This window comes from Macaca mulatta, chromosome 3, assembly GCF_049350105.2.
Source record: "Macaca mulatta isolate MMU2019108-1 chromosome 3, T2T-MMU8v2.0, whole genome shotgun sequence".
NCBI lineage: Eukaryota > Metazoa > Chordata > Mammalia > Primates > Cercopithecidae > Macaca > Macaca mulatta.
Window position 1 is genome coordinate 37,963,389 of NC_133408.1, and position 24,714 is coordinate 37,988,102.

Consider the following 24,714-nt stretch of genomic DNA (forward strand, 5'->3'; position numbering starts at 1 on the left):
GGGAGGCAGCACAGGGGACATCTTTGGCTCTTGCCGTGATCCCTACACAGAAGAATCCTTGCAACCAGAGGCCAAAACCAGGCAGCATCAGGGATGGGAGAGCAGGACAAATGCACGGTGTTGGGGGACCGTCTCCACTGCGGCTGCCTCCATCGGGCCCCAGCCTGTACTTTGTCACACTGGCATTTTGGAGAGTGGGGTCATTTGACAGAGGCCCTTGGTTTGGGGGCAGTCTGGGAGGTCTCCCCACCTCCTGTCCTGAGACGGGGGAGCTAGAATCTTGTGCTGCCCCTGGAGGCAGCTGCCACGGGCTCTGGGCCACATGGAAGGCAGAAAGCCTGTACTGCCCTGTTCCTAACAGCGTGACTTCGTATAGGGCGTGAGAACCTTTTGCTGATGTCTTCGTATTGTTTCAAAAGAGGGAGAAGTGTTAGTTTCCATCCCTGGTTTTGTTGACTGCAGCCAGGATCCATTTTCAGAAGTCCAGGGTGGACCCGTGTTGGCAGAGTACCCTTTCTAGGCGGAGTTGCTGCTGATTGACTAAGACATGCTCTCATCCTCTTGCCCTCTGAAGAGTAAGTGGTTGAGAGTCTATGCACAGGATGACTCATTTACAGTGGGTTTTCCCCAGTGTTTAGCTCACAGGCTTTTCACGGTCCGTAGGCTTGGTGTTTCTTCCACTTCTTTCCCTTAGAGCAGACTGTGTGTAAAAATGAAGCTGGAAATGGGGAGAAACTCTATCTGAGCAGCCGCTGGGTTAGAATACTAGGGAAGGTTGACAGGGAGAGAACTCGTACCCTCACACAGTGGGGAAGTACTGAGAGAAGCTTAGAGGCCGTGCAGGGCATGGGCAGCTCTGCACCTGTTCCCCAGGCACAGCTACCTGGAAGGCTTTCCAGAACAAGCTAAGAGCATCCTCAGTGAACAGCCAGATGTTTTCCACCCGTGCCTAGCACTGAGCTGCTAAAACTGCCCAGGACATTGGCCCCTGCAGGCAGTGGCAGGCTGCCCCCCAGATCCTTACCCAGGCCACAGTACTATGGAGAGTGTGGAGTGGGGTGAGTTTTACCACGAGGCGGCATGCTGTATGCCAAGCACAGGTGGTCACTGGCCGGGGTGGAGAGAGGTCACCAGTTGGAGAGGAGCAGCCTGTCCGGGCGTGGAGGTCCCCAGAGCCACGCACTTGCTCAGCCGAGCCAACTTCGGGTCACTATGTGAAGTGCCCTTCTCCCTGACCCCAGCGAGGTCCCTTCCTGGCACTCGAGGGAAGCCTCGGGGGAGTGGACCACGCGACAGCGGTAATCAGTACCTCAGGGAAGGCACCCTGGGCCCACAGGTGCTGACCATTCATATATATGGATTTTGTATCATCAAAGCACAGGTCATCTTGGGTGAATCTCAGAGGAAGCATGAAGGGTGAAAAAAACAGTTCCAAAGGTTACACTGGATGACCTCCTTTCTGTAACATTCTTGAAATAACAAACCTACAGAAACAGAGAATGGATTAGTGGTTGTGAGGGGTGGGAGCTTGGGGTGCTCGTGGTCATGGAAGGCAACATCCTTGTGCTGATAGACACCTAGACCTACACACGTAATAATGGTAATAATGTTGCATAGGACATGCATGTGCCCTCTTTTCACATGCACACTTGAGCACAGGAAACACTGGCAAGAGCTGGATAAACTAGGTTGATTGTATCAGTAGCAGTGTCCTGGTCATGATGTTATACTATCGTTTTGCAAGATGTTACCACTGCCGGAAGCAAAGTGAAGGGACCATGAGCTCTTTCAGTGTTACAGTGTTACTTCTCACAACCACACGGGACTCCACCGGACTTTTTCTAAAAAGAAAGTGCTCAACTAAGAAAAGGAAAACTATAATTAATCATAAGCAAATGTTGATGTTGAACATTATGTTTTTTCCTTTTTCCCTAGCATGCTTTTAATCAGATCATGACGGTAGATATTGACTTAGCTTCTCTGATGAATACAGGTCAGGACCTGCACACAAGGGCCCCGACAACAGGCAGCTACTGTATAGTTAGAATATAAATAATGCTGCCTTTATGATTATTGATTGAAGAACTGTGATCAAATGGGGAATGTATGAGTTGTGCAATGGAGACGAGCTTGAAAAAGGTAGACATTAAATGTCTGCAATATTTCTTCAGGCTTGGTCTACACACATAAAAACCTAAGTAGAGGAATCTGCTTCCTTCTAATGAATTTGCAGCCATCTCCTCAGCCAAGGTGGTTAATTCAGACAGATTCTTTCTGCTTGAGTGGTCCAGGTAATCGCAGAAGTGAAACCTCACTTCGCCTCCATCCAGAAACCTTCAGCCACTTCCCCCTTAATCGTTTCTTTGAAATGCTTAGTTTTCATTTCTCTTTTTCATCTGTTAGGTTCCACCTTGTTTTAAAGATACAGTCAATATAGGAGGCATACCAAGTTATATTATCCACATTCAACACAATTATAATGAAAATAAACCAACTCTGGAAGACAGTTCCCAGAAATTAATTATCACACAGAAAATGAACACAACAGCCTTTTGTGATCATGATAATGAAATCACCACCACCTTAATACTTGACAGACTTGGCCATGCCTCTGTTGAATTTCTGCTGAATAAACTGGAAAAATATTGCAATTGGCTCTCCAAGGAAATTCATTGTTTAATACAACCACTATTTTTTTTCTGCAGAACAGGCGAGTGGGGTATCTAGAGATTGCAAGCACCTAGGAGTTTCCTTTGCTGGTAAAGATAGAGTAGCACTCCCCTCTATTTTTTCTCTTAGTTATTATTTTGTATTCCCTTGAAGTATTAAATCTCTATTTTGGAGAAGAACTGCTAAGAATTTTAAAAATATGTTAATAGGCTGTTCCCCGATACAGGCTGCACACCTTCCTCAGGCACTTGACAAGCTTCACGAGCTCGTGTTTAGTTTAGATACTGAAGCAAACTAGCCCGTAAAATACGGTGCTGTAAATATAAACCTTTATGAACCTCTTGGGATCGTCCTTCTAAAATGTGAATTAAGATATTCCATGATTCAAGCCCATAAACTGAAAAGTAGCCATCACCCTGTGTAGTAATTTGCCTTCTGAAACCCCAGACTGTAAATTGCCTTTGGCCTGTGCTCACTGAATTTTGAGTTTGTACGCATGATGCTAACTAAGGATGAAGTTTTCAAGAAGAGTTTTTAAGAGGAGCCTGAACTATTTTAGGTTATATGGTCTCTTGACATATCCTTCTTTGGCTTAGGGACTTTTTTTTATTTTCTTGTTTGAAGAGCCACCATATTTTACTGCTGAGCCTGAGAGTCGGATTTCAGCTGAAGTAGAAGAAACCGTGGACATCAGATGCCAAGCCATGGGTGAGTGCGGAGTGGCTGCTGGACAAGGAGCCATGACTGGGAGGAAGGCAAGCAACCTTTTTCCACAGCAGAATTGCTGTCATTCTAGGGAGACACTGAGTGTGACGGCGAAGGCAGACCTCAGAGGGTAGATCGGTGTTGGGGCAGTGACCGCGGGTAAGGCATTGGACTTTGCCGAGCTTTTGCTTCCTCCCCTGCAAAACAGAAATGATAATATTTACCCAGCAGAGCAAAAAGGAAGCCTCCATCCACCCCAGACAGAGAGGGGACTCCGTCATATCCTGTGCACTCCCCTTCCAAGGCCCTGACTCCACAAGAGTGTGACCCCCCCGAGACTCGGGGCAGAAAATTCTTTCTCATCCATGGGGTGACTGGGACTGGTGACCATATCCACTCTGTAGAAGGAGAGATGGGTGTCCATGTATTTGTAGTAGATATACGGGGTACCAGGCAATTTCGTTCCATTGATGTATTGCACAGTGGTGAAGCCAGAGCTAGGAGTGCGTCCATTACTGGAGTGATGTCCCTTGTACCCGTTAAGTAATTTCCCATTGCCCACTGCACACCCTTTTGGGTCCCCATCGTCTGTCCTTCCACACTCTATGTCCATGTGCACATGTGACTTAGTGCCCACTTATTAGTGAGAACAGGCAGTCTTTATCTTCCTGTGTCTGAGTTCTCTCACGTAACTCAATGACCTCCAGTTCCATCCAGGTTGCTGCAAAAGACACCATTTTATTCTTTTTTGTGGCCGAATAGTATTTGAATAGAAAATGTTGCTTTTTTTTTTTTTTTTTTGCCTTTTCAGCTCTGGGTCCACTTTTCCTTTGCTGTTCAGGTCATTCCAGCCTTCATCCCCATGCCTCAATTACGAGCCGCCCACTGTCACCATCTCATGTCAGGCAGCGCAGTCGGTTACACAAAACCGCAGAGACAGGCTTGTCAAGGCAGTTTCGTTAACAAAATCTGTGTTCGTATTCTGGCAACTATCAAGAAATGAAGAGGATCTCTTCTCTTTTGTTTGTACCCATCTGTCCTAAGGATGGAATTTTCTCCTACCCCCTAAGAGCTTGGAGGGTAAGAAGGACTACCAGTTTTGTAAATCTTCAAAACAGCTCCTAGGAGAAAGACGATTATCTCACGGTACCACAGGAAAACCAAGCCCTAGAAAGCATGGTTAAGTAACGTGCCCAAGGCACTGGGCCACGAGCTGAAATGGGATCCTTCTCTTATGAAGTCATTGCCCAGCGTGTGACCTGTGGGAGTTGCTCATTAAATGCTGGATACATAACTTACCTAGGGCCACATGGTAATGGAGGCAGGACCCAAACGCAAATCTGTCAGCCACCAGAGCAGCCACCTGGCTCTTGCCAGAACACTGGCTTCGCCCAGGACCTGAAGCCCCGGACTTAGAACAAATGTCATGTGTCCCTACCGGCAACTATGTGGATGCCATTTCTTATTCCTGAAAATGGTATATCATCCTTCCAGTGCTGTGTCACCCTTCCAGTGCTGGTGGTGGAGGGAAAGATCAGCCTCTGCCCAGAGACCCCCTCCCAACCTGCTGTGCTTTGTAACCACTGCTCCCCATCCGGGACTTGGCTGAATAGGAGTTCTGGTCCTCAGCTCCTGACCAGCTCACAGCGGCTGCTGTCCACGGCTCTGTTCTCTCTCTGTTCTTCTCTGTTGCAGCTCTACTGATGCAGCAAATGGGAGGGGGGGAAGTGACAGAAGAGTAAGAAGAATTTTACATGGAATTGTCTTTCTTATGGTGGTTGCATTGTTCTTTGTTGTGTAAGTGCCAACTTCTGAAGGCCAACAACTCTGTGAATGTGAAGCTATAAAATATTTAGAGAGCTTGTATTTCAGAAATAAGAGTATACAATACTGCGGGGGATAAGATTTCTGTTATGACATTAAATTGCCCCAAAAGAGAAATACTCCCAGTTCCCTATGTGCTAACAATTATTTTTCAACAAATGACAATCTTAAACTCCCTTTGACAAGATAAGGCTTTTTTTTTTTTTTTTTTGCATGACTTCTGCAGGATAAAGTGCTTAAGTGTAGACTTAGAAATATGGAGAGAACAGATCTTCTGACATTGCACTGCCGTCATATAATTTACTGCTTTCTTTTAATTTTGACAGTGAAACTATAGCAGCATGCGAAGTGGTTATTCCTTACGAAAGCGACATCGTGTAACTGCTATTATGAGATATTACACGAAATGGTTATGCTTTTACCTTGAAATGGATTTTTAAAAATTTCCTGACTTAATGAAAAGTGACAGGAAACATAATTAAGGCAAAGAAGAGAATCTGAGAAGACATTATCTTGAGATATTCCATGGCATTAACTTTATTTATTAAAGTCGACATCTCACACCTAGCCACGTGCCATCTTAAATCAAGGGGTTTTGGTGTGCTTTGCACTGAAGCATGTCAAGATAGGCTTTTTATTTAAATCCACTTTCTATTTAGGGAAACTGAGGTACAGAACCATCTGAGATCTAGAGCTAAGTCTCTAGATATGCCTCATGGAGCAAGTCAGCTTTTCCTGTATCCACAATGGAATACCTCTTGTGCCTCCTCAACCCTTAACAAGGTTACTTAACCTAATAAATTGCTCCTCTGAGATAGTAGAACTCCATGAAGGCCCGTGGTATCCAACCCTTTTGATAGGGGTTGTTTAAAAGATGGCACTTATTTTCATTGTTAGCTGTTGGGATGAATAGTGATACTGCCTTTGAACACTCACCAGGTGCCAGGCAGAAAAGTTTTATAAATACATATGTAAATGTATACACACACACATGTATATGCGCCAACTCACACAGACACACATAGAAACACATGTATACACGTATATACAGGGGCACACATATATACACAGATGTACACACATATACACACATGCACATGTATACACATACATATATACATAAACACATGCACATATATACACACGTAAACACGTACACAATGCACATATATACACATGCACAAACTCACATGCACATACATATACATACACACGCACAGGCACACAGACACATCCAATCTTCAATCTTCTGAAGTCATGATGATCATTCAGTTACCTGCATGTGAGGAAACAGAGACAAAGAAAGGGACAGGTAATGTACTCTGCCCAAGGTGACACTGTCCGCGAGGCACAGACCTGGGATGTGGCCTGTGTCCTCTCCTCTGCCCCTATGACCCTGTGCCCGAGCCCTCCCACAGTGGCTGAGTAGGGCACTGCAGAACAGAGAGGGCTTCATCTCCATCTGAACCTTAAGGTCAGTCTCAGCTGGTATCTCCTTCTTTCCAAACAAGAGCACGAGCCTGCGTGGGTTCAGAGTGGAGCCTGGAAGGCACCACAGCCGGGGTTGCCGGAATTCGTGCCAGCTATTCCTCTCAATGCCCCTCTGTGTCAATTGCTTCATGTACAACGAGAAAAATAGCTCCTTACAGGGTGGTTGAAAGCATGAATAGACAAGAAAATGCCTATTAAAATATTGCCATTCTAGCCTTTGCAACAGATGTGCCTCAGTCCTCACGTCAGGAATTATTTTTAAAATCCTATTTATTCCCATTCCTACGCAGGGGTCCCTCTTCCCACCCTCCAGTGGTACAAGGATGCCATCTCCATCAGCAGGCTCCAGAATCCTCGATACAAAGTGCTCGCCAGCGGAGGCCTGCGCATCCAGAAGCTGCGTCCAGAGGATTCCGGAATCTTCCAGTGCTTCGCCAGCAATGAAGGAGGGGAGATCCAGACCCACACCTACCTGGATGTAACCAGTGAGTTCCCCCAGGCCCACAGTTACCTGACCTGGACATATCCAGTGAGTACACCCAGACCCATGGCTACCCGGATGTAACCAGTGGGTACACCCAGGCCCACGGCTACCTGGGTATATCCAGGGGGTACGGCCAGGCCCACGGCTACCTGGGTATATCCAGGGGGTACACCCAGGCCCATGGCTACCTGGATTTAACCAGTAGGTACACCCAGGCCCACGGCTACCTGGACATATCCAGTGAGTACACCCAGACCCATGGCTACCCGGATGTAACCAGTGGGTACACCCAGGCCCACGGCTACCTGGGTATATCCAGGGGGTATGCCCGGGCCCACGGCTACCCGGATTTAACCAGTAGGTACACCCAGGCCCGCGGCTACCTGGGTATATCCAGGGGGTACGGCCAGGCCTACGGCTACCTGGGTATATCCAGGGGGTACGCCCAGGCCCACAGCTACCCGGATTTGACCAGTGGGTACACCCAGTCCCACGGCTACCTGGGTATATCCAGGGGGTACGGCCAGGCCCACGGCTACCTGGGTATATCCAGGGGGTACGGCCAGGCCCACGGCTACCTGGGTATATCCAGGGGGTACGCCCAGGCCCAAGGCTACCTCACCTATCAGCAAAGCCAGACCTGCTGGACTGGGCCTTCAAGGCAGAACTTCCCAAACTTTGCCCCGTATAACACACACAGAAAGTGGTAGTATCTGTTCAGCCCCCTGAGGTAAACGGAGAGAGTGATGTGGCCAGAAGTGGCCAGACCAGGAGAGCTAGCTCTCAAGCACACCTGAAGCCTTTGTGGGTCCTGTGGGGAAACTGCGTAGGCCCATTTGCTGCACAGATGCCCTGTCACTCCCCGCCCCTAGTGCCCTCCTCTTCTCTGGGCAGCCTTGCCTCTTCCTGCACTAAGCCCTCCTCTTTCTTGAGGAGAAGTAGAAAAAAAATTCCCCTTATTTTCTGGACAGAATTGGAAGGACTATTGAGTGAATAGCTCACTCCTCATCTTTTTCTTTTGATCTTTTTTCTATTTTTTTTTTTTTACATTCATTCTCTATTTTACTTTCCTTGAACGATTATAGTTCTTTCATGAGTTTCTTTTATTATCCCATTAACAGAAATACCCTGGCACTCTGTCTTTGAAAAATAAACTCAAGGTAAAGGTTTTCATTGTTTCTGTGGGTTTTCTTTTTAATCTCCCATGGTTGTATAATATTGTTCTTCTAAAATGAAGTAGAATCTAGTGATTACGGAATTATATACCTTTCACGTTTGCCCTTTTGGGAGCAAAATGCTGATATCCTCAGGGGTGAGAGCTGTTGGAGAGAGCAAATCAAAGTCACTGTGTGCACAGCTGAGGGCTCTTCCCACCCAGAGCCTGCGAAGAGACTGACTAGGTGTGTAGCCAGCTGTGCATGTGTTTTGGTGAACTAGGGGGTCCCTTCCTTGACTCTTGCCCTCGGGTCAAATTTGTCTTTCACTTTGGAGCTTAGGGAACCACTGTTGCTTCAAGCAGTAGAAATAATATTGGATGCTCAAGTCAGAAGATGAGTCTTGATCGATTAGAATTATTTGAAGCCTATCTTGCAATCGTGAACCGGGACGTTCCGGAGCAGGGATCGACAAGATTTTTCTGCGAAGGGCCTAATGGTAGATATTTTTGGCTTTGAAAGATGTGGCCTACTCAGCATTGCTGTAGTCACCTCAAAGCAGCCACAATTCTCAGCACATGCGAGTGGCTGTGTTCCAATAAAACTTTATTTACAAACACGGGGTGCAGACTGAATTTGGCCCCCAGGTTGTCGTTTGCCAATCTCCATTCCGGTGGGAGATTTAGGAATGAGAATAAAGGATAGCCCAGAGAACATGACTGGGTTTCTCTCAGCCTCAGTTTTCTCGTCCGTTACAATGGAGCTCAGCAAGCCCAGATGATAGGATTCCCATGAGGGTCAGATTGGAAATGGAAAGGAAAGTGCTGCCTAAGCTGTTACCATGGCAGTCAGTGAGTGAACAAACAAATAAATGATTGCAATCATGTTATCTGCTTTGTAGTAAGAGGTTTTGTGCAAAATGAATTTTTTAATTAAAATACCCTTAATGAAAGGAAAATGTGCTTTAAAAAATCGATATTGATTTGCTCATTTAGCAAGCGGCTATTGAGCATCTGTGTCGGGCACTCTGGATGAGGCTCTGGGGACACAGCTGTGAGGAAGGCAGGCGAGGTTCCTGTGCTTCCAGGACAGAGGGTCTGCGGGGAGGAGAAAGGCAGTGAAGGACGAGATGACTCCAGCCAGCCAGGCGTGCTGCAGAAAAGGGGAGTGGGTGCGGTGGCAGAGTGAGCCGGGAGTCTCCCCCAGACGGTGTGTGAGGGGGCTTCTCTAGGAGAGATTTAGAAGGAGCAGAAGTGTGAACTCTCGGGGACATGCACATTGCACAGGCTGGAGGGGACAGCAAGTGCCTTGGAAGAACAAGCTCGGCATGTAGTGCAGGTGAACGGAGACGGATAGGATGGGGCTCAGTGACAAGCAGGGTGGCCATGATGGGCCAGAGGGCAGAGGAATAGGCAGGGACAGGGGCCGAGAGCAGGAGGAGCCTCAGGAGCTGTGAGCAAGCAGGGAAGGGACATGAAGGCCTTTGTAGTTTTCAAAGGGCAGCCCAAGGCTGGCTACCTCAGGGACCCTGACAGTCAGAAGTGTTGAGACCTGTTAGAGGACCCTGCAGCCTCTGGCAAGACCCTGGACTCAGGTGGTTGTATGCGAGGTGGAGAGACAGGGTCGGCTGCAGGAAGGGTCCTGGCAATGAAGTTTCTGGGACTTGCCGTGGTCCATGGGATTCTCAGCAGGTGCAGGAAGAGGCAGCGGCTGTGCCCTGGGTTCCGTGAGGTCTACTCGCTTCTTTCCTTGAGGGGTATCAGTCCAGGGACCCTCACAGAAGACTTGAGAGATGCAGATCACTGTCGTACGAGGGGTTCCGGTTAATTGTTATTGGGTAGCACAGAGTCAGGCGAGCCCTTGCTGAAGCCATCAGGAACTCCTCCTGTCTTTCCTCGGTCTGAGTCGGGACTGCTGGAGGCCCTGACCATCCCCCACGAACAAGAAGAAACCCCGTGCTTGGGGCTCATGACACCTCCCAGAAATGTATCTTTATGGAGGTCTTTGAAACCTGGTTATTTTAGCTCTCGGGACAGATCCTAGAAAGGATCCTAGAAAGTGTCGTCTTGTGGATGACATTTTATATTCAATAATTAGTTTTTTTGTTTTTGTTTTCGAGATAAAGTCTCACTCTGTCACCCAGGCTGTAGTACAGTGGCACAATCATAGCTCACTGCAGCCTTGACCTCCTGGGCTCAAGCAATCCTCCTGCCTCCACCTCCCAAGTACGTGGGACTACAGGCGCGCACCACCATACCTGGCTAAGTTTTCATTTTTGGTAGAGACAGGGATCTCACTGTGTTGCCCAGGCTGGTCTCAAACTCCTGAGCTCAAGCAATCCTCTTGCCTCAGCCTCCTAAAGTACTGGAAATATAGGTGTGGGCTACCTTTCATTTAAAGAACAAAAGCAATCTTTTGGCTGATCTAGATAGATGCCTCTCCTCTCTTTAACATTCATCTGAAACTGTTCTTCCTGAGCCCTTGCACCTTCCCACTTGTGTGTCTATTACATCGTGATGCTGTATTTTCTCTCCAGGGTGTAAACAAAGATAGGTAACTCCTGGGAGACGAACAGTGGAGGGCTGCTGTCCCTCCTGAACAGTGTTCCTTTCGTATTACTACAGTTATCTCTGTGACTGATTCTCTGAAGCCCATGCAGGATCCTCCGCCAGGCTGGTGTGAGCATCTCAGGGGAACGAGGCCCTCATCATTTCATTAACTTCTCTTCTCAGATATCGCTCCAGTGTTCACCCAGCGGCCAGCAGACACCACGGTTACCGACGGGATGACAGCCATTCTAAGGTGTGAGGTGTCCGGGGCTCCCAAACCCGCCATCACCTGGAAAAGAGGTGGGTAGCATCCACCACCCACAACTGCATGGCCCATGTAGAACATAACCTATCAGGCCAGGGCTTGCTTCTTACTCACTCTCTTGTTTATTCATTTATGCGTTCACTCAATGAAGATTCAATAACCTCTTACAGCAGCAGTCCCCAACCTTTTTGGCTCCAGGGACCAGTTTCTTGGAAGAGAATTTCTCCATGGTCTCTGGTGGTCTCAGGATGAAACTGTTCCATCTCAGATCATTAGATTCTTCTAGGGAGTGTGCACCCTAGAGCCGTGGCATGTACAGTTCACTGGAGGGTGTGCGCTCCTGTGAGAATCTAATGGCACTGCCAAACTGACAGGAGGAGGAGCTCAGGCAGTCGTGCTCGGTGGCCACTGCTCACCTCCTGCTGCGCAGCCCGGTTCCAAACAGGTCTGCGGCCCAGGGCTTGGGAACCCCTGATTTACGGAATGCCCACCAGGTGCAAGATACCGTGGGCACAAGGATAAATAGGACAGACAAGATCCCTGCCTTCTAGAAAGGGAAACACACATTAGAAAGAGAGGAGAATTGTGCACATGTCGCTCTTCACTACCCGTGCCCTTCAGAGAGTGCCTCAGGCCTCCTCGGGCATTCCCGTGTCAAGCACTGGATGTGAAATCACTCTGCTAGCACTCACTTCTCCCACTGTGAAGTGGAGCTCTTCCTTATGACGTTCAGAATTAAGGATCACTGTTTTGTTGAAGAAAGATGCTTCCAGGACCACATCGTTCCATGCCCTCCCCCGTCAACCTGGGACGCTGCAGCCCACTGTGGGTTCAGTTTCTGGGAAGGCTGCCTTTGCAGTTCCCATAGCCCCTTCCACGAGGGCCACTGAAAGAACAGCACACAGAGTCCATCCTGAACAAGTCTGTGCTGAGTCTTGTTGATTCTCACGGATGAGCTCCTCATACTTGCTGGCCTGTATCGGGCTGATGTGCCAAAAGCCTTATCTTTCTCTTCTGCTGGAAAACCGCATGGCAGCTTCTCGAGTCTCAGAGGCACAATCCCGGCACTCAGACACGGCTGCTAAAGATCTGGGACACTACAGATCAATAACAGGGCTGGGCTCTTACTGTCTCTTGTTTTCCTGCCTAATTTTGAACATCATAGCTTTGTATAAAAATGTTTCAAATACATGCAGATATAAAGAAAACTAAAAACCGGTCACCCAAAAATAGCAATCGCATTCATGGATCGTAGTTTGTTTAACCAAATCTCTCAATATTGAGCAAGTAGGATGTTCTTGGTTTTTGTTATTCTAAACAGTGCTAGCAGATACCGCTTCAGTTATTTCTTTGCATACAATTTTCACTTTATTCTGATTATTTCCTTAAGTTATTTCTTTGTTGTATTAGTCCACTCTCACACTGATATAAAGACATACCTGAGGCTGGGCAATTTACAAAGAAAAGAGGTTGCATTGAGTCACAGTTCTGCATAGCTGGGGAGGCCTCAGGAAATCATAGTGGAAGGTGAAGAGGGAGTAGGCTCATCTCACGTGGCTGCAGGACAGAGAAGGAGCAAAGGGGGAAGTGCCAAACACCTTTAAGCCGTCAGATCTCATGAGAACTCCCTTGCTATCCGGAGAACATCGTGGGGGAACCACCCTCAGGATCCAGTCACCTCCCACCAGATTCCTTCCCCGACGTGTGGGGATTACAATTCAAGATGGGACCTGGGTGGGGACACAGAGCCGAGCCATGTTACTTGTTTATGGCTCTAACCACTATCTTCCTTTCCTCCCAGTGTTATGACTGTAACGTGCCTCTTTTCTCTACTGTTCTTCAGAAAACCACATTCTGGCCAGTGGCTCTGTCCGGATTCCTAGGTTCATGCTTCTTGAATCGGGGGGTCTACAGATCGCACCCGTCTTCATCCAGGATGCCGGCAACTACACCTGCTATGCGGCCAACACGGAGGGCTCCCTGAACGCATCGGCCACGCTCACCGTGTGGAGTAAGGAGCAGCCCTCACACGTCAGCCTCTTATTAGCCACGGTTTAATCATCATGTCGTCATGTGCTTCGGGGATGTCAACATGCCCTTGGGCTTGCTAATTTAATCAAAAGAGAATGATTATTTTTACAACTAGTTTATAGAAATCTGTTGAGAAATGAAGTTTTCAGTGTCTAAAAGAATAATTAGAAAATGTATTCAGATGTAATGGGGGCATTGCAGGAGAGAGAAAAGATTGACTTCTTAAAGTCAGTGGAGATACTACACAAAACTAGCTCAAATCACAAAATTGATGTGTTGGTTAATTTTGTAAGCAATTTATAAGACAATTAAGAATTAAAATCCTAAAGAAGGAATATTTTGCCATACAATTATTACGAACAACTAAAACACTTCTAATATATTAACTATCAATGTTTCTTGTATATTAGGAGTGAACTGAAAGGAAAATCTTCATTGTTTCTCCAGCTTTTGCCCTTTTTTTAATCAACAAGACATGTTCTGGAAATGCAGAGTGGTTTTCTGGAGCTTAAACATTGGACCAAATGGCCCCCCATTGCCACTTTTTAGCTTCAGTTGCCAATATACTTTCTCCTCTCTGTCTCGTCTCAATCTGTACTACCAAAAGCTCATTATTCAAAAAGCAAAAGAGCGCTCACTCACAGATTTTTACAAAGCTATCTACATGAGGAGAGAAAGTTTTAACTTGCTTGAGGGAGTAATTTGTTAAAATGCCATTCTTCCAGAAAAAGTAAATCATTGTGCTTTATTTCATATTTGTCTAGCATTTTCTATCATATAGTTGGTGTCCACTTTGATAAACAACTCTTTCTAATTTGTTAAGTGTTCTAAAATGATCATGAGTTTCAAGGAAATTAATCCAAGTTCCCACTATGCTGTCAAGTACTAAAAAGCAGCTTTTGTTCCATTTGGTGGATGACTCTCTCAATCACTTCGTTCATTATATATCCCTAAATAGTAACCATACATTTAACCCATTTATGCCTGAGGTTGCAGTTTTGTGAACTTTTGCAATCAGAACTGAAGCAATGGCCTTGAGCAGTAGGATATTAAAAAGCTTATGAAAAAGTGGCATCTGAATCTCCGTAGATCGTTCACCAGAAAATTTTGTGGATCGCTGAGATTCAACATTATAATGACACTAGCCTGACTGGGATAACACTTTGTTGGCTTTACAGAACATTTTCACACACTCTGCCCACTTTAATCTGTACAACTATTAGTGACGTTAGCATTCCCTTCCATAGCCAGGAAAACTAAGATGCAGAGATGTATTTCTGGACTCATCATTAGCAGAGGTCAGGCTTGGCCTCCAACTTAGCCTCCTGACTCCCAGGTTCTGGGCTCTGTTCCTGGAAGCAGAGCAGGTCCCCGTTAGAGGTATGGGTGCCACAGTGACCCATCGCATGGGCAAGCTGCAGGTCCCCACCCCATACTGGCTTGCAGGAGGTGGGCAAGTCACTGCATCTCTAAGCGTCCATCTTCTTTCCTGAAGGCTGAGAGCAGTAATATGACAGCCCTCACAAGAGTGTCTGGAGGAATAAATACAACAACTTAAACAAAAGCATTTGGCAGACTCACAACGTGCCACACAGACGCTAGAAATGACTAGAGTGATGGTCATCTAGGAAGAGAATCTAGGTTTTATTTTAGCGCCTAGAACCTCATCCACACCTGCATGGGATGGTTGGTGTTCATTTACTTCCATGGTGTTTGAGGTTAAAGGTGATTTAGGAGGGGGGGTGGGTTGACAGACTTTGCTGCAGTGGTTGACTTTTTTTGCTTGTTGTTAACTCCCCTAGCATTTCTGAGAACGATCCATTTACCCTCACTCTGCCAAGATGAGAGAAAACTTGGAGGTTGTGATGTCAGATGACCAGGGCATTATCCCTGCGAGGGCAGAAACTCTCAAACTTGTCATGTCGTCTGACTCGGGACTTGTGTTTTTTCAGATCGGACGTCTATCGTCCACCCTCCTGAGGACCACGTGGTGATTAAGGGGACCACGGCTACGCTGCACTGTGGAGCCACGCACGACCCCCGGGTTTCCCTCCGGTCAGCACAATCAGTTACAATGCTTTGGGGCTTGTTGATATTCTGTGAGTTTCTGAAGTGAAGTCGAAATGAGGAAGAAGAATTGGGGGAACTTTGATTTCAGCGGCAGGTCCCTGATTATGGCATCTTCTGGTTGTGGGCGCCATCATTAATCACACAAATCCCATTTTCCACTCCAGCCTTATGTATTATTTACAGTGAGCTATGTTCCACTTCATGACTTTAATGCTGCTTTTCATGATTTCTTCCTGCCAAGGTTAATACACTGTCTGTAAAACGTACTTGTCAGAGGCTGATACTCAGTGAGAGAAAAATCCAGAGGGATCGACTAGGATTCAGCAGTGTTTACATGGGGGCTGTGCCGCTCCCTGCGGGGGGAGTTATTTACTCTCCGGATAATTTCATTGTGAAATGGTGAGGAGGGAGGCCTGTGCATGGGACAAAGGCAGCCACAGCCCCCAGCGCACTCATGGGAAGGTACATGCCAAGAAGGAGACCAGATGTGAGGGTTCTCTTTTTTTATTTTTTGAGACAGACCCTCGCTCTGTCGCCCAGGCTGGAGTGCAGTGGCACGACCTCAGCTCACTGCGAGCTCCGACTCCCGGGCTCACACCATTCTCCTGCCTCAGCCTCCTGAGTAGCTGGGACTGCAGGCACCCGTCACCATGCCCGGCTAATTTTTTGTATTTTTAGTAGAGATGGGGTTTCACCGTGTTAGCCAGGATGGTCTCGATCTCCTGACCTCGTGATCCGCCCACCTCAGCCTCCCAAAGTGCTGGGATTACAGGCGTGAGCCACCGCGCCCGGCCAAGGATTCTCTAAAGGAATGCTGATATCCCGTCTTTGTTTGAATTCAGGTCAGGAAAGTAACTGTGCAAAATATGAGACTCTAGGTGAAGTTGTGGCAGCAGACAGGTGGGCGCCAATGGGGAGCTGTTCCCTGAAGAGCAGCCACCTTCAGGATAGTTTTAAATGTTTGGAATCAGCCTTGAAAGTAAAAAAAGAAAAATCCAGTCATCAGAGTATTTCCACTCCAGCCTTACCCCAGAAGGGGCACAGTGCGTGAGTCGAATGGGCAGACTCAAGACGCCCTCCTGCTTTCTGGGGCCCCTCACCCAGAGCAGAGGGGACGGCTGTGGGTGCACGGTCAGCAGCAGGACGCGGAGACTCCGCGGCTGTTCTCTCGCGCTTCTAGCGGGCCTTTGGCCAGTTGTAAATTTCCATGTCTCCACCCAACTCCCTGGGGTTTCCCAGGGCTCAGAATTCAAATTTGGTTTAGGTACCAGGGTGCCGAATGTAAAACAAAACAAAGAAACAAAAACTAGCAAGTGAAAGATGACCTAGAACACCCCCGCCCCCCGCCCCCCGCCCCCCCCACCCCGTGGCTGCCCTGGAGACGGTCGTCAGGCCTGGGAAAGAGCTCCTTCGTAAATGATTTGGAGTATGACTTTGAGGAAGTCTGCTTTCTGCTACTCTGACAGCTCAAAAAGAACCCCCTCGGATCTCTGTGGTTTCCTCGTAGCTTGTTATATGTGATTAAATTGGAGGCCCCTTCCTGAGATGGAACTGGGTTACTCGCTCTCAGGGCGCCCCTCATCCCAGGGTTGCTCTGCCCTGAGGAGCGCCAGGCCCTAAGTGGCCATTCCAGCCGGATGCGGTGCCCTGGGGTGAGCAATCTGTCCATCTCCCTCTTGTGGAATCGGCCCTGTTCTATCTCAGGGTAATTGCTGATAAGAGTAGTTTGTAAATGTCGGTGCTTATGAATATGAAGGCTTTAAAGAACTGGGCACATTTTGAAAATCCGATCACATTATGGAAAAGAAAAACAGCACTTTCATTCCATATAGCAATGAGTGCTGCCCCTGCCCATGGTCATCTAAAGACTGGGCAGCCTCTCAGTTGATTCTGTATTTGAAAAGAAAAATGTGCTCAAATTGCTACAGATAGATTAAATGAGAAAGAAATGCAATTTTAAGGACCATCTGCCAGAATGGTCAAATTTTAAGAAAATATGTTTTTGAAGTGTGCTTTTTTTTTTTTTTTTTTTTTTTTTTTTCATGAGTTAAGCAATTCCACTCTGCAGTTTTTTTTAAAATAGTCGTTGCCTCCTGTCCAGACAATACTCTTGTCCTCCAGGAGCATTACCGGGGCAGGAATGTTGGGTGCCATTTTCATAGGTGACAGGTATGCCTGTGGTTCTACGGACTTCTCATCTCTAGAACACAAGATCAGTCAGGCAGGGGCAGTCATTTTCATTGCTCTGTTTTTAACCTCAGCATCTGTTTGTGTATTATGACCAAGATATCTGGTTGCTTTTCTTTTTTATTATTATATTTTGGTTTAATTCACATGCCATAAAATTCACTCTTTTTTTTTTTTTTTTTTTTTTTTTGAGACAGAGTCTTGCTCTGTCACCCAGGCTGGAGTGCAGTGGCTGGATCTCAGCTCACTGCAAGCTCCTCCTCTCGGGTTCACGCCATTCTCCTGCCTCAGCCTCCCGAGTAGCTGGGACTACAGGCACCCGCCACCTCGCCTGGCTGGTTTTTTGTATTTTTTTTAGTATAGATGGGGTTTCACCGTGTTAGCCAGAATGGTCTCGATCTCCTGACCTCATGATCTGCCCGTCTCGGCCTCCCAAAAAATTCACTCTTTTAGGCCAAGTGCAGTGACTCAGACCTGTAATCCCAGCACTTTGGGAGGCCGAGGCGGGCAGATCCCTTGAGGCCAGGAGTTCAAGACCAGCCTGGGCCACGTGGCAAAACCTCATCTCTACTAAAAATATAAAAAAAAAATTAGCCGAGCATGGTGGCACACACCTGTGGTCCCAGCTACTCAGGAGGCTGAGGCACAAGAATTGCTTGAACCCAGGAGGTAGAGGCTGCAGTGAGCCAAGAGCGTGCCACTGCACTCCAGTCTGGGCCACACAGCAAGACTCTGTCTCAAATAACAAAAACAAAAAAAGCAAAACAAAACAAAAAGCAAAGAAAAATCACTCTTTTAAAGAGCACAATTCAGTGGTTTGTAAAGTGCATTCACAAGATTGTTAGTTGCTTGCTTTTTAAGAGACAGGGAAGGACCAGTGATTCTGTCCCTGTGGGGTTTGTAACTCAAGACCCTTTGCTTGGCCCACAGCTACGTTTGGAAGAAGGACAACGTGGCCCTGACTCCATCGAGCACATCTAGGATCGTGGTGGAGAAGGACGGGTCCCTTCTCATCAGCCAGACGTGGTCGGGTGACATCGGTGATTACACCTGCGAGATTGTTTCTGAAGGCGGGAACGATTCTAGGATGGCCCGGCTGGAAGTGATGTGAGTACTGAGATGCCTGGTATTAGTCAGTTCCCAGTTATCTCGTTACTGCACCCCTGTCAGTGACTGCCACTTCACACGTGTCACACCCGTCTTGTGTCCCAAGTCAGCGGTCAGAGGCCAGTGCGTCATGCTACGTAGCTATGGATATGGACAAGGTTTTTCTGTAGTTTCTTTAAACTTCAGAATTGAGAAGTTTTGTTTTTGGTGTAGGTGGTGTGATCATTGGTTCGTATCCCCGTGGATCCTTTTTGTCATATTTTTCCCATGGACACTTTAGCCTGATAGGCCCTGTTTACCACTCTGCGCCTAAGTAGCAAGTTCATTTTTCCACGTAATGCCCTTGAGAGCTTCCAATCCGTGAGAGATGCTGGGGTGGAACCGCTGAGGTGAGGTCATTCCCATGAAAGCCACCTGGACTTGGGGTTTCAGTGAATCCCAGCTGCCTCTCAGTGGGTAAATACTTTCCATTAAGTCTTGTGAAATCCTGAAAACAGAAAGCAACTGCCCATTACTTGCAATCTGGACCTTCCTGGGGGATCCGAAGAGCCCAGGTGGGAACCGTCAATCTCCTCTGTCTCTGCTGTCTCTTCCTCCACTCCCCTCTCTGTTTATGGAGCAGAAATACCTGCTGACACATTCTCTCTTTCTGACATGTATTTATTTGCTTTTTAAAAGCAGTGCTCTCTCAATATTCCCTGAGTGCCTGAGTATGAAAATAAAACCTGAAAATAAAGAAGCCCAACCGAGCACTCGTCAGGGCAGCGGCCAACTCCGGGGGCACACCCAGCCCATCCGTCCCTGGCCACCGTTTGACGTGCTGGGCCATTCGACAAAGGCAATCTTGAGAGATGTTCCTCATTGGACCCTGCCCCCTTTGATCCAGGAAAGATTCCGTATACGAAATCATTGCCTAAAAATAGAATTTGAACACTCTGGGTATAGGAGCCCTGTCTCATTGATCCCTGAATCCCGAGACTTCAGCTGAGGGGATTAAAAATGAAAAGAATGCTTGCTAAGTGCCGAGCATGTGGCTTCTGTGTCTGCCACAGGCATGTGGAAATGAGTGGAACTCACCAACAGCTTTCCTCCAGCCCCTATTTGTGGATGTAAAAGGTTCACGATGTGTAACAGCCAGTCTAGAAGGCCCTGTGGTGCCATCCGTTCCTGAAAAAAAAATCCCATCCCACCTCCTGTTCTGTCTCCTTCCAGGATGATCCCTTGTTCTCTTTAGACAGCAGAGGTCATTCTGGTTAGTCGTGAAGCGGCAGGAGTCCCCATGGCTCTACAGAATCAGCCATCGGCGGTGGGGTGAGGGTCCTGGTGCTGCAGCTGCAAGCCTGGCACACAGAGGGTCCTCCACAGAATCACTGAGGGTCCAGGGCTGCGACTGCAAGCCTGCCACACAGAGGGTCCTCCAGGGAATCACTGAGGGTCCCGGGCTGCGGCTGCAAGCCTGCCACACGGGGTGTCCTCCAAAGAATCACTGAGGGTCCTGGGCTGCGACTGCAAGCCTGCCACACAGAGGGTCCTCCAGAGAATCACTGAGGGTCCTGGGCTGCGGCTGCAAGCCTGCCACACAGAGGGTCCTCCACAGAATCACTGAGGGTCCCGGGCTGCGGCTGCAAGCCTGCCACACAGAGGGTCCTCCAGAGAATCACTGAGGGTCCAGGGCTGCGGCTGCAAGCCTGCCACACAGAGGGTCATCCACAGAATCACTGAGGGTCCAGGGCTGCAGCTGCAAGCTTGCCACACAGAGGATCCTCCAGAGAATCACTGAGGGTCCAGGGCTGCGGCTGCAAGCCTGCCACACAGAGGGTCCTCCAGAGAATCACTGAGGGTCCAGGGCTGCGGCTGCAAGCCTGCCACACAGAGGGTCATCCACAGAATCACTGAGGGTCCAGGGCTGCAGCTGCAAGCCTGCCACACAGAGGGTCCTCCAGCTTTTGTGTACACACGGGGCAGGCAGGTCTCCCCCAGCCCCTGCCTTCAGGCATTGGAGCCTACATCCCTGGGCTCTTTCTGCCCTTCATGAGCCCCAGCCATCCACTGCCCCTGCGGCTGGGTGCCCGTCATCCGTGGGCTTCCCCAGAGGTTTCCTGATCATGCACCCCTTAGCATTCAGCCGCAGTAGCACTTCCTGCTGTTCAGTTACCAGGATGCTGCCTGCAGTTCTTCCCTGCGTGCAGCTCATGCTCCTGGTAGCCCTGATCATGCTGCAGAGGACGAACATGTCTTCGTGGCTCCTTCTCCTCCTGGCACAGAAGCACCTTGGAGGCACTGTTTTGAATTTTGAGTGCCTGACGTAGTGTTTGGTATATAACAGGTGTTCAATAAATGTATGTTGGTTGGTTGTTGCCTGCCTGCATGCATGAAGGAATAATGAATGTGTGGATGTCTCCGCCCATTGGCAGGCCTCCTTCTGTTCCCCACTCTTACCTTGATGCTCACATGCCCTGGTTTCCCCACCATGGGTAAACAAGCAAGCTCATGTCACTCTACCAAAACCCAGACAGCAAGTACCCAAAGCCCTCATCCAGCCCTGCTCCTGCCTCTTTCCTCCTCCCTTTCGGATCTCAGGCTGAGGATTTTTTTTTTTTCATTTTGATAATATAGGAGGATATGGCCAGTGAGTTCCTAGGAGCTGTTGTACTATGCACATTTTTAAAACTACCTCTGAGAACCTTAGATCATCCATCGTTGGTATCAAATAAATACGTGTTAGCAGTTCATAAAGACTCTGTCAGCAGAAGCCAAATTGCATACTTCCAATATAGCCCATTCTTTTTATTCTGCACAATTTTATGTTCTACTGATTTACGTATCTTCCCTACTATTTGCTTATTTGATTTCCTCTAAGTAAAATACATTTTTCAGCAAATGTTGCTGTATGTATAAAATAATAGGCTTTCTGTAATGGTAAACCATCTCATCTCTAAATATAGAAATCTCTGCAAATTTGTGATTCAAACCAATTTAAGTACAAACTGGTTACAGAACTGATTTGGAAGACAGTTGTTCCTCATGAATTGTTAGTGTCATGAAGGGCTCCTCTATCCCAAACCTGGATGAATTGGTAAAGGTGTTCCTTCATGGTGTTTCTTTAGATCCAACAGGGCTTGACTCTACAGCAGTGGCAATAGAATGATAATAATAATAACCCATAATTGCAGGGCATTCTGTCCTTCTCAGGTAACTTTCAAACTGAGCTCTGTAATGTTTCCATCATTTACTCAGATAACCAAAAAAAAGAAAAAGAAAAAAATCTCATATTGCTGAAGGGAAGGGACTGAGAGGTACTTATGGCTAAACAATGTCCTTCAGAGGAGCCTGAAAGCCTGTTTTCTCCTTGCCTCTCCGCTTCAGTTAAAAGCTGCTTTGTTAAATATAGAAATTAGGAGCCTTAGAAGTGAGCTTTCAAAAATAGACCAGCCATTGGCCTCTTCTCACGTCTGTTTGCCCTGTGTTTTACACTTCAGCACTAAGCTTCACCTCATTAAGGCTGAGTGAAGGGGCGGCCCCCGCACCCACCTCACACCCGGAACAGTCCTGGTGGGGCTGCTGGCCAGCAGTGGGGCCAACAGGAGCAAGGGACGGCCCAGGAGGCCCTGCCCGCCTTTCACTCCTTGTGTGACTTTGGACAAATCACCTCACTTCTCAGCCTCGGCCTCTCACCTTGTAGACTGGGTATGGTATCATTCATCTCAAAGGATGGCTGTGAGGGTGGCATCCACCTGGGGTTTGTAAGATCCTGATGTGGAAGCCAGCTGGGGAAGGATGCTCTAAGTTACAGCTCTTTGTGCTTTCTTACCATTTTATACAAGAATGCTGTTTTCCCCTTTCCTAACAGCACCCTGCCTCTGGGGCTGGGAACTTTCTAGCCCTTTACCCTGCATTATTCTGACCACATTATGACCTTCTGACATCGATTCGAGATGTGTCTGTTTGCTGTTGAGTCCTCAATGCCTGGACCAGTGCCAGGTATACAGTAGGAACCTAGTAAATGTCTGGGTAAGCCTCTCTCCACTTACTGAGCTGAAATGAGATGGTGTCTTTTGCCTTACTGAGGAGGACCAATTTAGGAGGGCTCTGCCTTCATCCTCCCCGAGAGAAGAGGCTTCTAAAACTCCAGATGGTTCCATGAGGCAGCCTGTAAATTAACCACACAAGTCATCATTAAATGCTGGTCACCCCTTGTTTTAGTAGCGTCTTTCCTCTAGTTTTCTAGTGCCGTGGGGACAGGACCCGGTTTCTCGGATGACTTCATATTCCCCAAAGCATCTTCCTGTATTGAGCACACCAGAGGGACCAGGCTCCTAAGGCCTTATGGATTGATTAATTGTTAAATCATTTAAAGACCCAATTAACATTTCGTCTCTCCTCCTGAAATCAGAGACTAATTCTCATGAGCCTGGAGAAAACCCAATTTACGGAGCTGACTCGGAGGCTCTCAGGCAGTGGGAGAGGTTGCTTTCTATAAAACCACTTCTGCCAAAGCCATCATAAGGAGTGAAGAATTTAATACTGTTTCCCTCAGAGTTATCAAGCCCCGTCATCTTCATCCTCAGAGTGAAGTCAAAGAAGATGGGTTTGACCAAGTCATCATTTGCGCATTAAAGGGCCAAGGCTTTCTATATAGAAAAAAAGTACTTATCTGATCCTCTTCTGCCAGAGCAATTACCCCCTACAGCCACAATTCCACCAATTGCTTTCTTTCAAGTCTTTTTTCAAAACTGTTTTTCTCACACACACCTCGCTTCATCTCTCTCCCGTACAGTTGGGTTTCTGTTACTGTTGTTGTTAATTTCTGATATTCCTGAGGTGTCCTGTGCCTGACGGTGGTTTCCCCCCTATTCTCTTTAAATTACAAAGTGACTCAGCACTGGGCTTCGCTTCCATTGTTCTCTGGGACCTCTTCCATTTATCAGCCTGTGCGCTTATCACTGTCTGTGAGTCACTCCGCTGATCATTTATCTCCTTTCAAAGTTGGCAGAGTAATGCTTCGACGCAATCTATCCCCATTAGATAAGATTTTCTGAAATGGATTCAGAATATATTAAAGCCTCATTTATCTGTTATTGATGGGTTAGTCAAGGATCTCACAAAGGTTCATTTTCTAAATAACCAAAACTTATTATTTAAAGAAATAGTGGCCGGCCGCAGAGGCTCACGCCTGTAATCGCAGCACTTTGGGAGGCCGAGGCAGGTGGATCACGAGGTCAGGAGTTCAAGACCAGCCTGGCCAAGATGGCGAAACCCCGTCTCTACTAAAAATACAAAAATTAGCTGGGCATGGTGGTGGGTGCCTGTAATCCCAGCTACTTGGGGGGCTGAGGCAGAGAATTGCTTGAACCCCAGAGGCGGAGGTTGTCGTGAGCCGAAATTATGCCACTGCACTCCAGCCTGGGCAACAGAGCAAGTCTCTGTCTCAAAAAAAAAAAAAAAAAGAAAGAAACAGTTTATATTTCCAGAATAAGGCATGCCGTCTTTTATTGCATGTCTCAGATATTGCGCATTTGTTTTTGTTTTTTTACAAATTGGAAGTTTACACCAACCCTGTGTTAAGCAAGCCTATTGGTACAATTTTTCCAACCGCGTGTGCTCACTTAGTGTCTCTGCGTCACATTTTGGGAATTCTCACAATGTTTCACACTTTGTCACTATTATTGTATCTGTGACGGTGATCCCTGATCAGTGATCTTGAATGTTACTATTGTAATTGTTTGGGGACACCATGAACCACGCCCATGTAAGATGGCAAACTTAAGCTCTAAATGCCGTGTGTGTTCTGACTGCTCCACCAACTGGCCATTCCCTGTCTCTCTTCCTCTCCTTGGGCCCCTGTATTCCTTGAGACCCGCAGTGTGAAATTTGGCCAGTTAATAATAACCCTGCGAAGGCCTCTAAGCGCCCAAGTGAAAGGGAGGATTGTACATCTCTCACTAGAAAGCAGACTGGAAATGATGAAGCTTAGTAAGGAAGGCATGTCGAAAGCCAAGACAAGACAAAAGCTAGACCTCTTACCCCAAACAGTCAGCCAAGCTGTGAATGCAAAGGGAAAGTAATTGAAGGAAATATAAAGTGCTCCAGTGAACACACAAATGATAAGAAAGTGAAACCGTCTTATTGCTGATGTGGAGAAAGTTTGAGTGGTCTGGAGAGAAAAATCAAACCAGC

At 47.4% G+C, this 24,714-nt stretch overlaps 1 protein-coding gene across 4 annotated transcripts in view; it reads left to right on the top strand.

Moving 5' to 3' along the window:
• SDK1 (sidekick cell adhesion molecule 1) overlaps nucleotides 1-24,714 on the top strand; it is a 964,538-nt gene that overhangs the window by 657,476 nt on the left and 282,348 nt on the right. For all 4 annotated transcript variants that reach the window (XM_077996063.1, XM_028845525.2, XM_077996061.1 and 1 more), the window contains exons 8-13: nucleotides 3,295-3,378; nucleotides 6,981-7,175; nucleotides 11,061-11,177; nucleotides 12,986-13,153; nucleotides 15,126-15,228; nucleotides 18,361-18,537. In XM_077996063.1, the coding sequence (XP_077852189.1) occupies nucleotides 3,295-3,378; nucleotides 6,981-7,175; nucleotides 11,061-11,177; nucleotides 12,986-13,153; nucleotides 15,126-15,228; nucleotides 18,361-18,537 (844 nt within the window). The remainder of the gene's footprint in view (nucleotides 1-3,294; nucleotides 3,379-6,980; nucleotides 7,176-11,060; nucleotides 11,178-12,985; nucleotides 13,154-15,125; nucleotides 15,229-18,360; nucleotides 18,538-24,714) is intronic.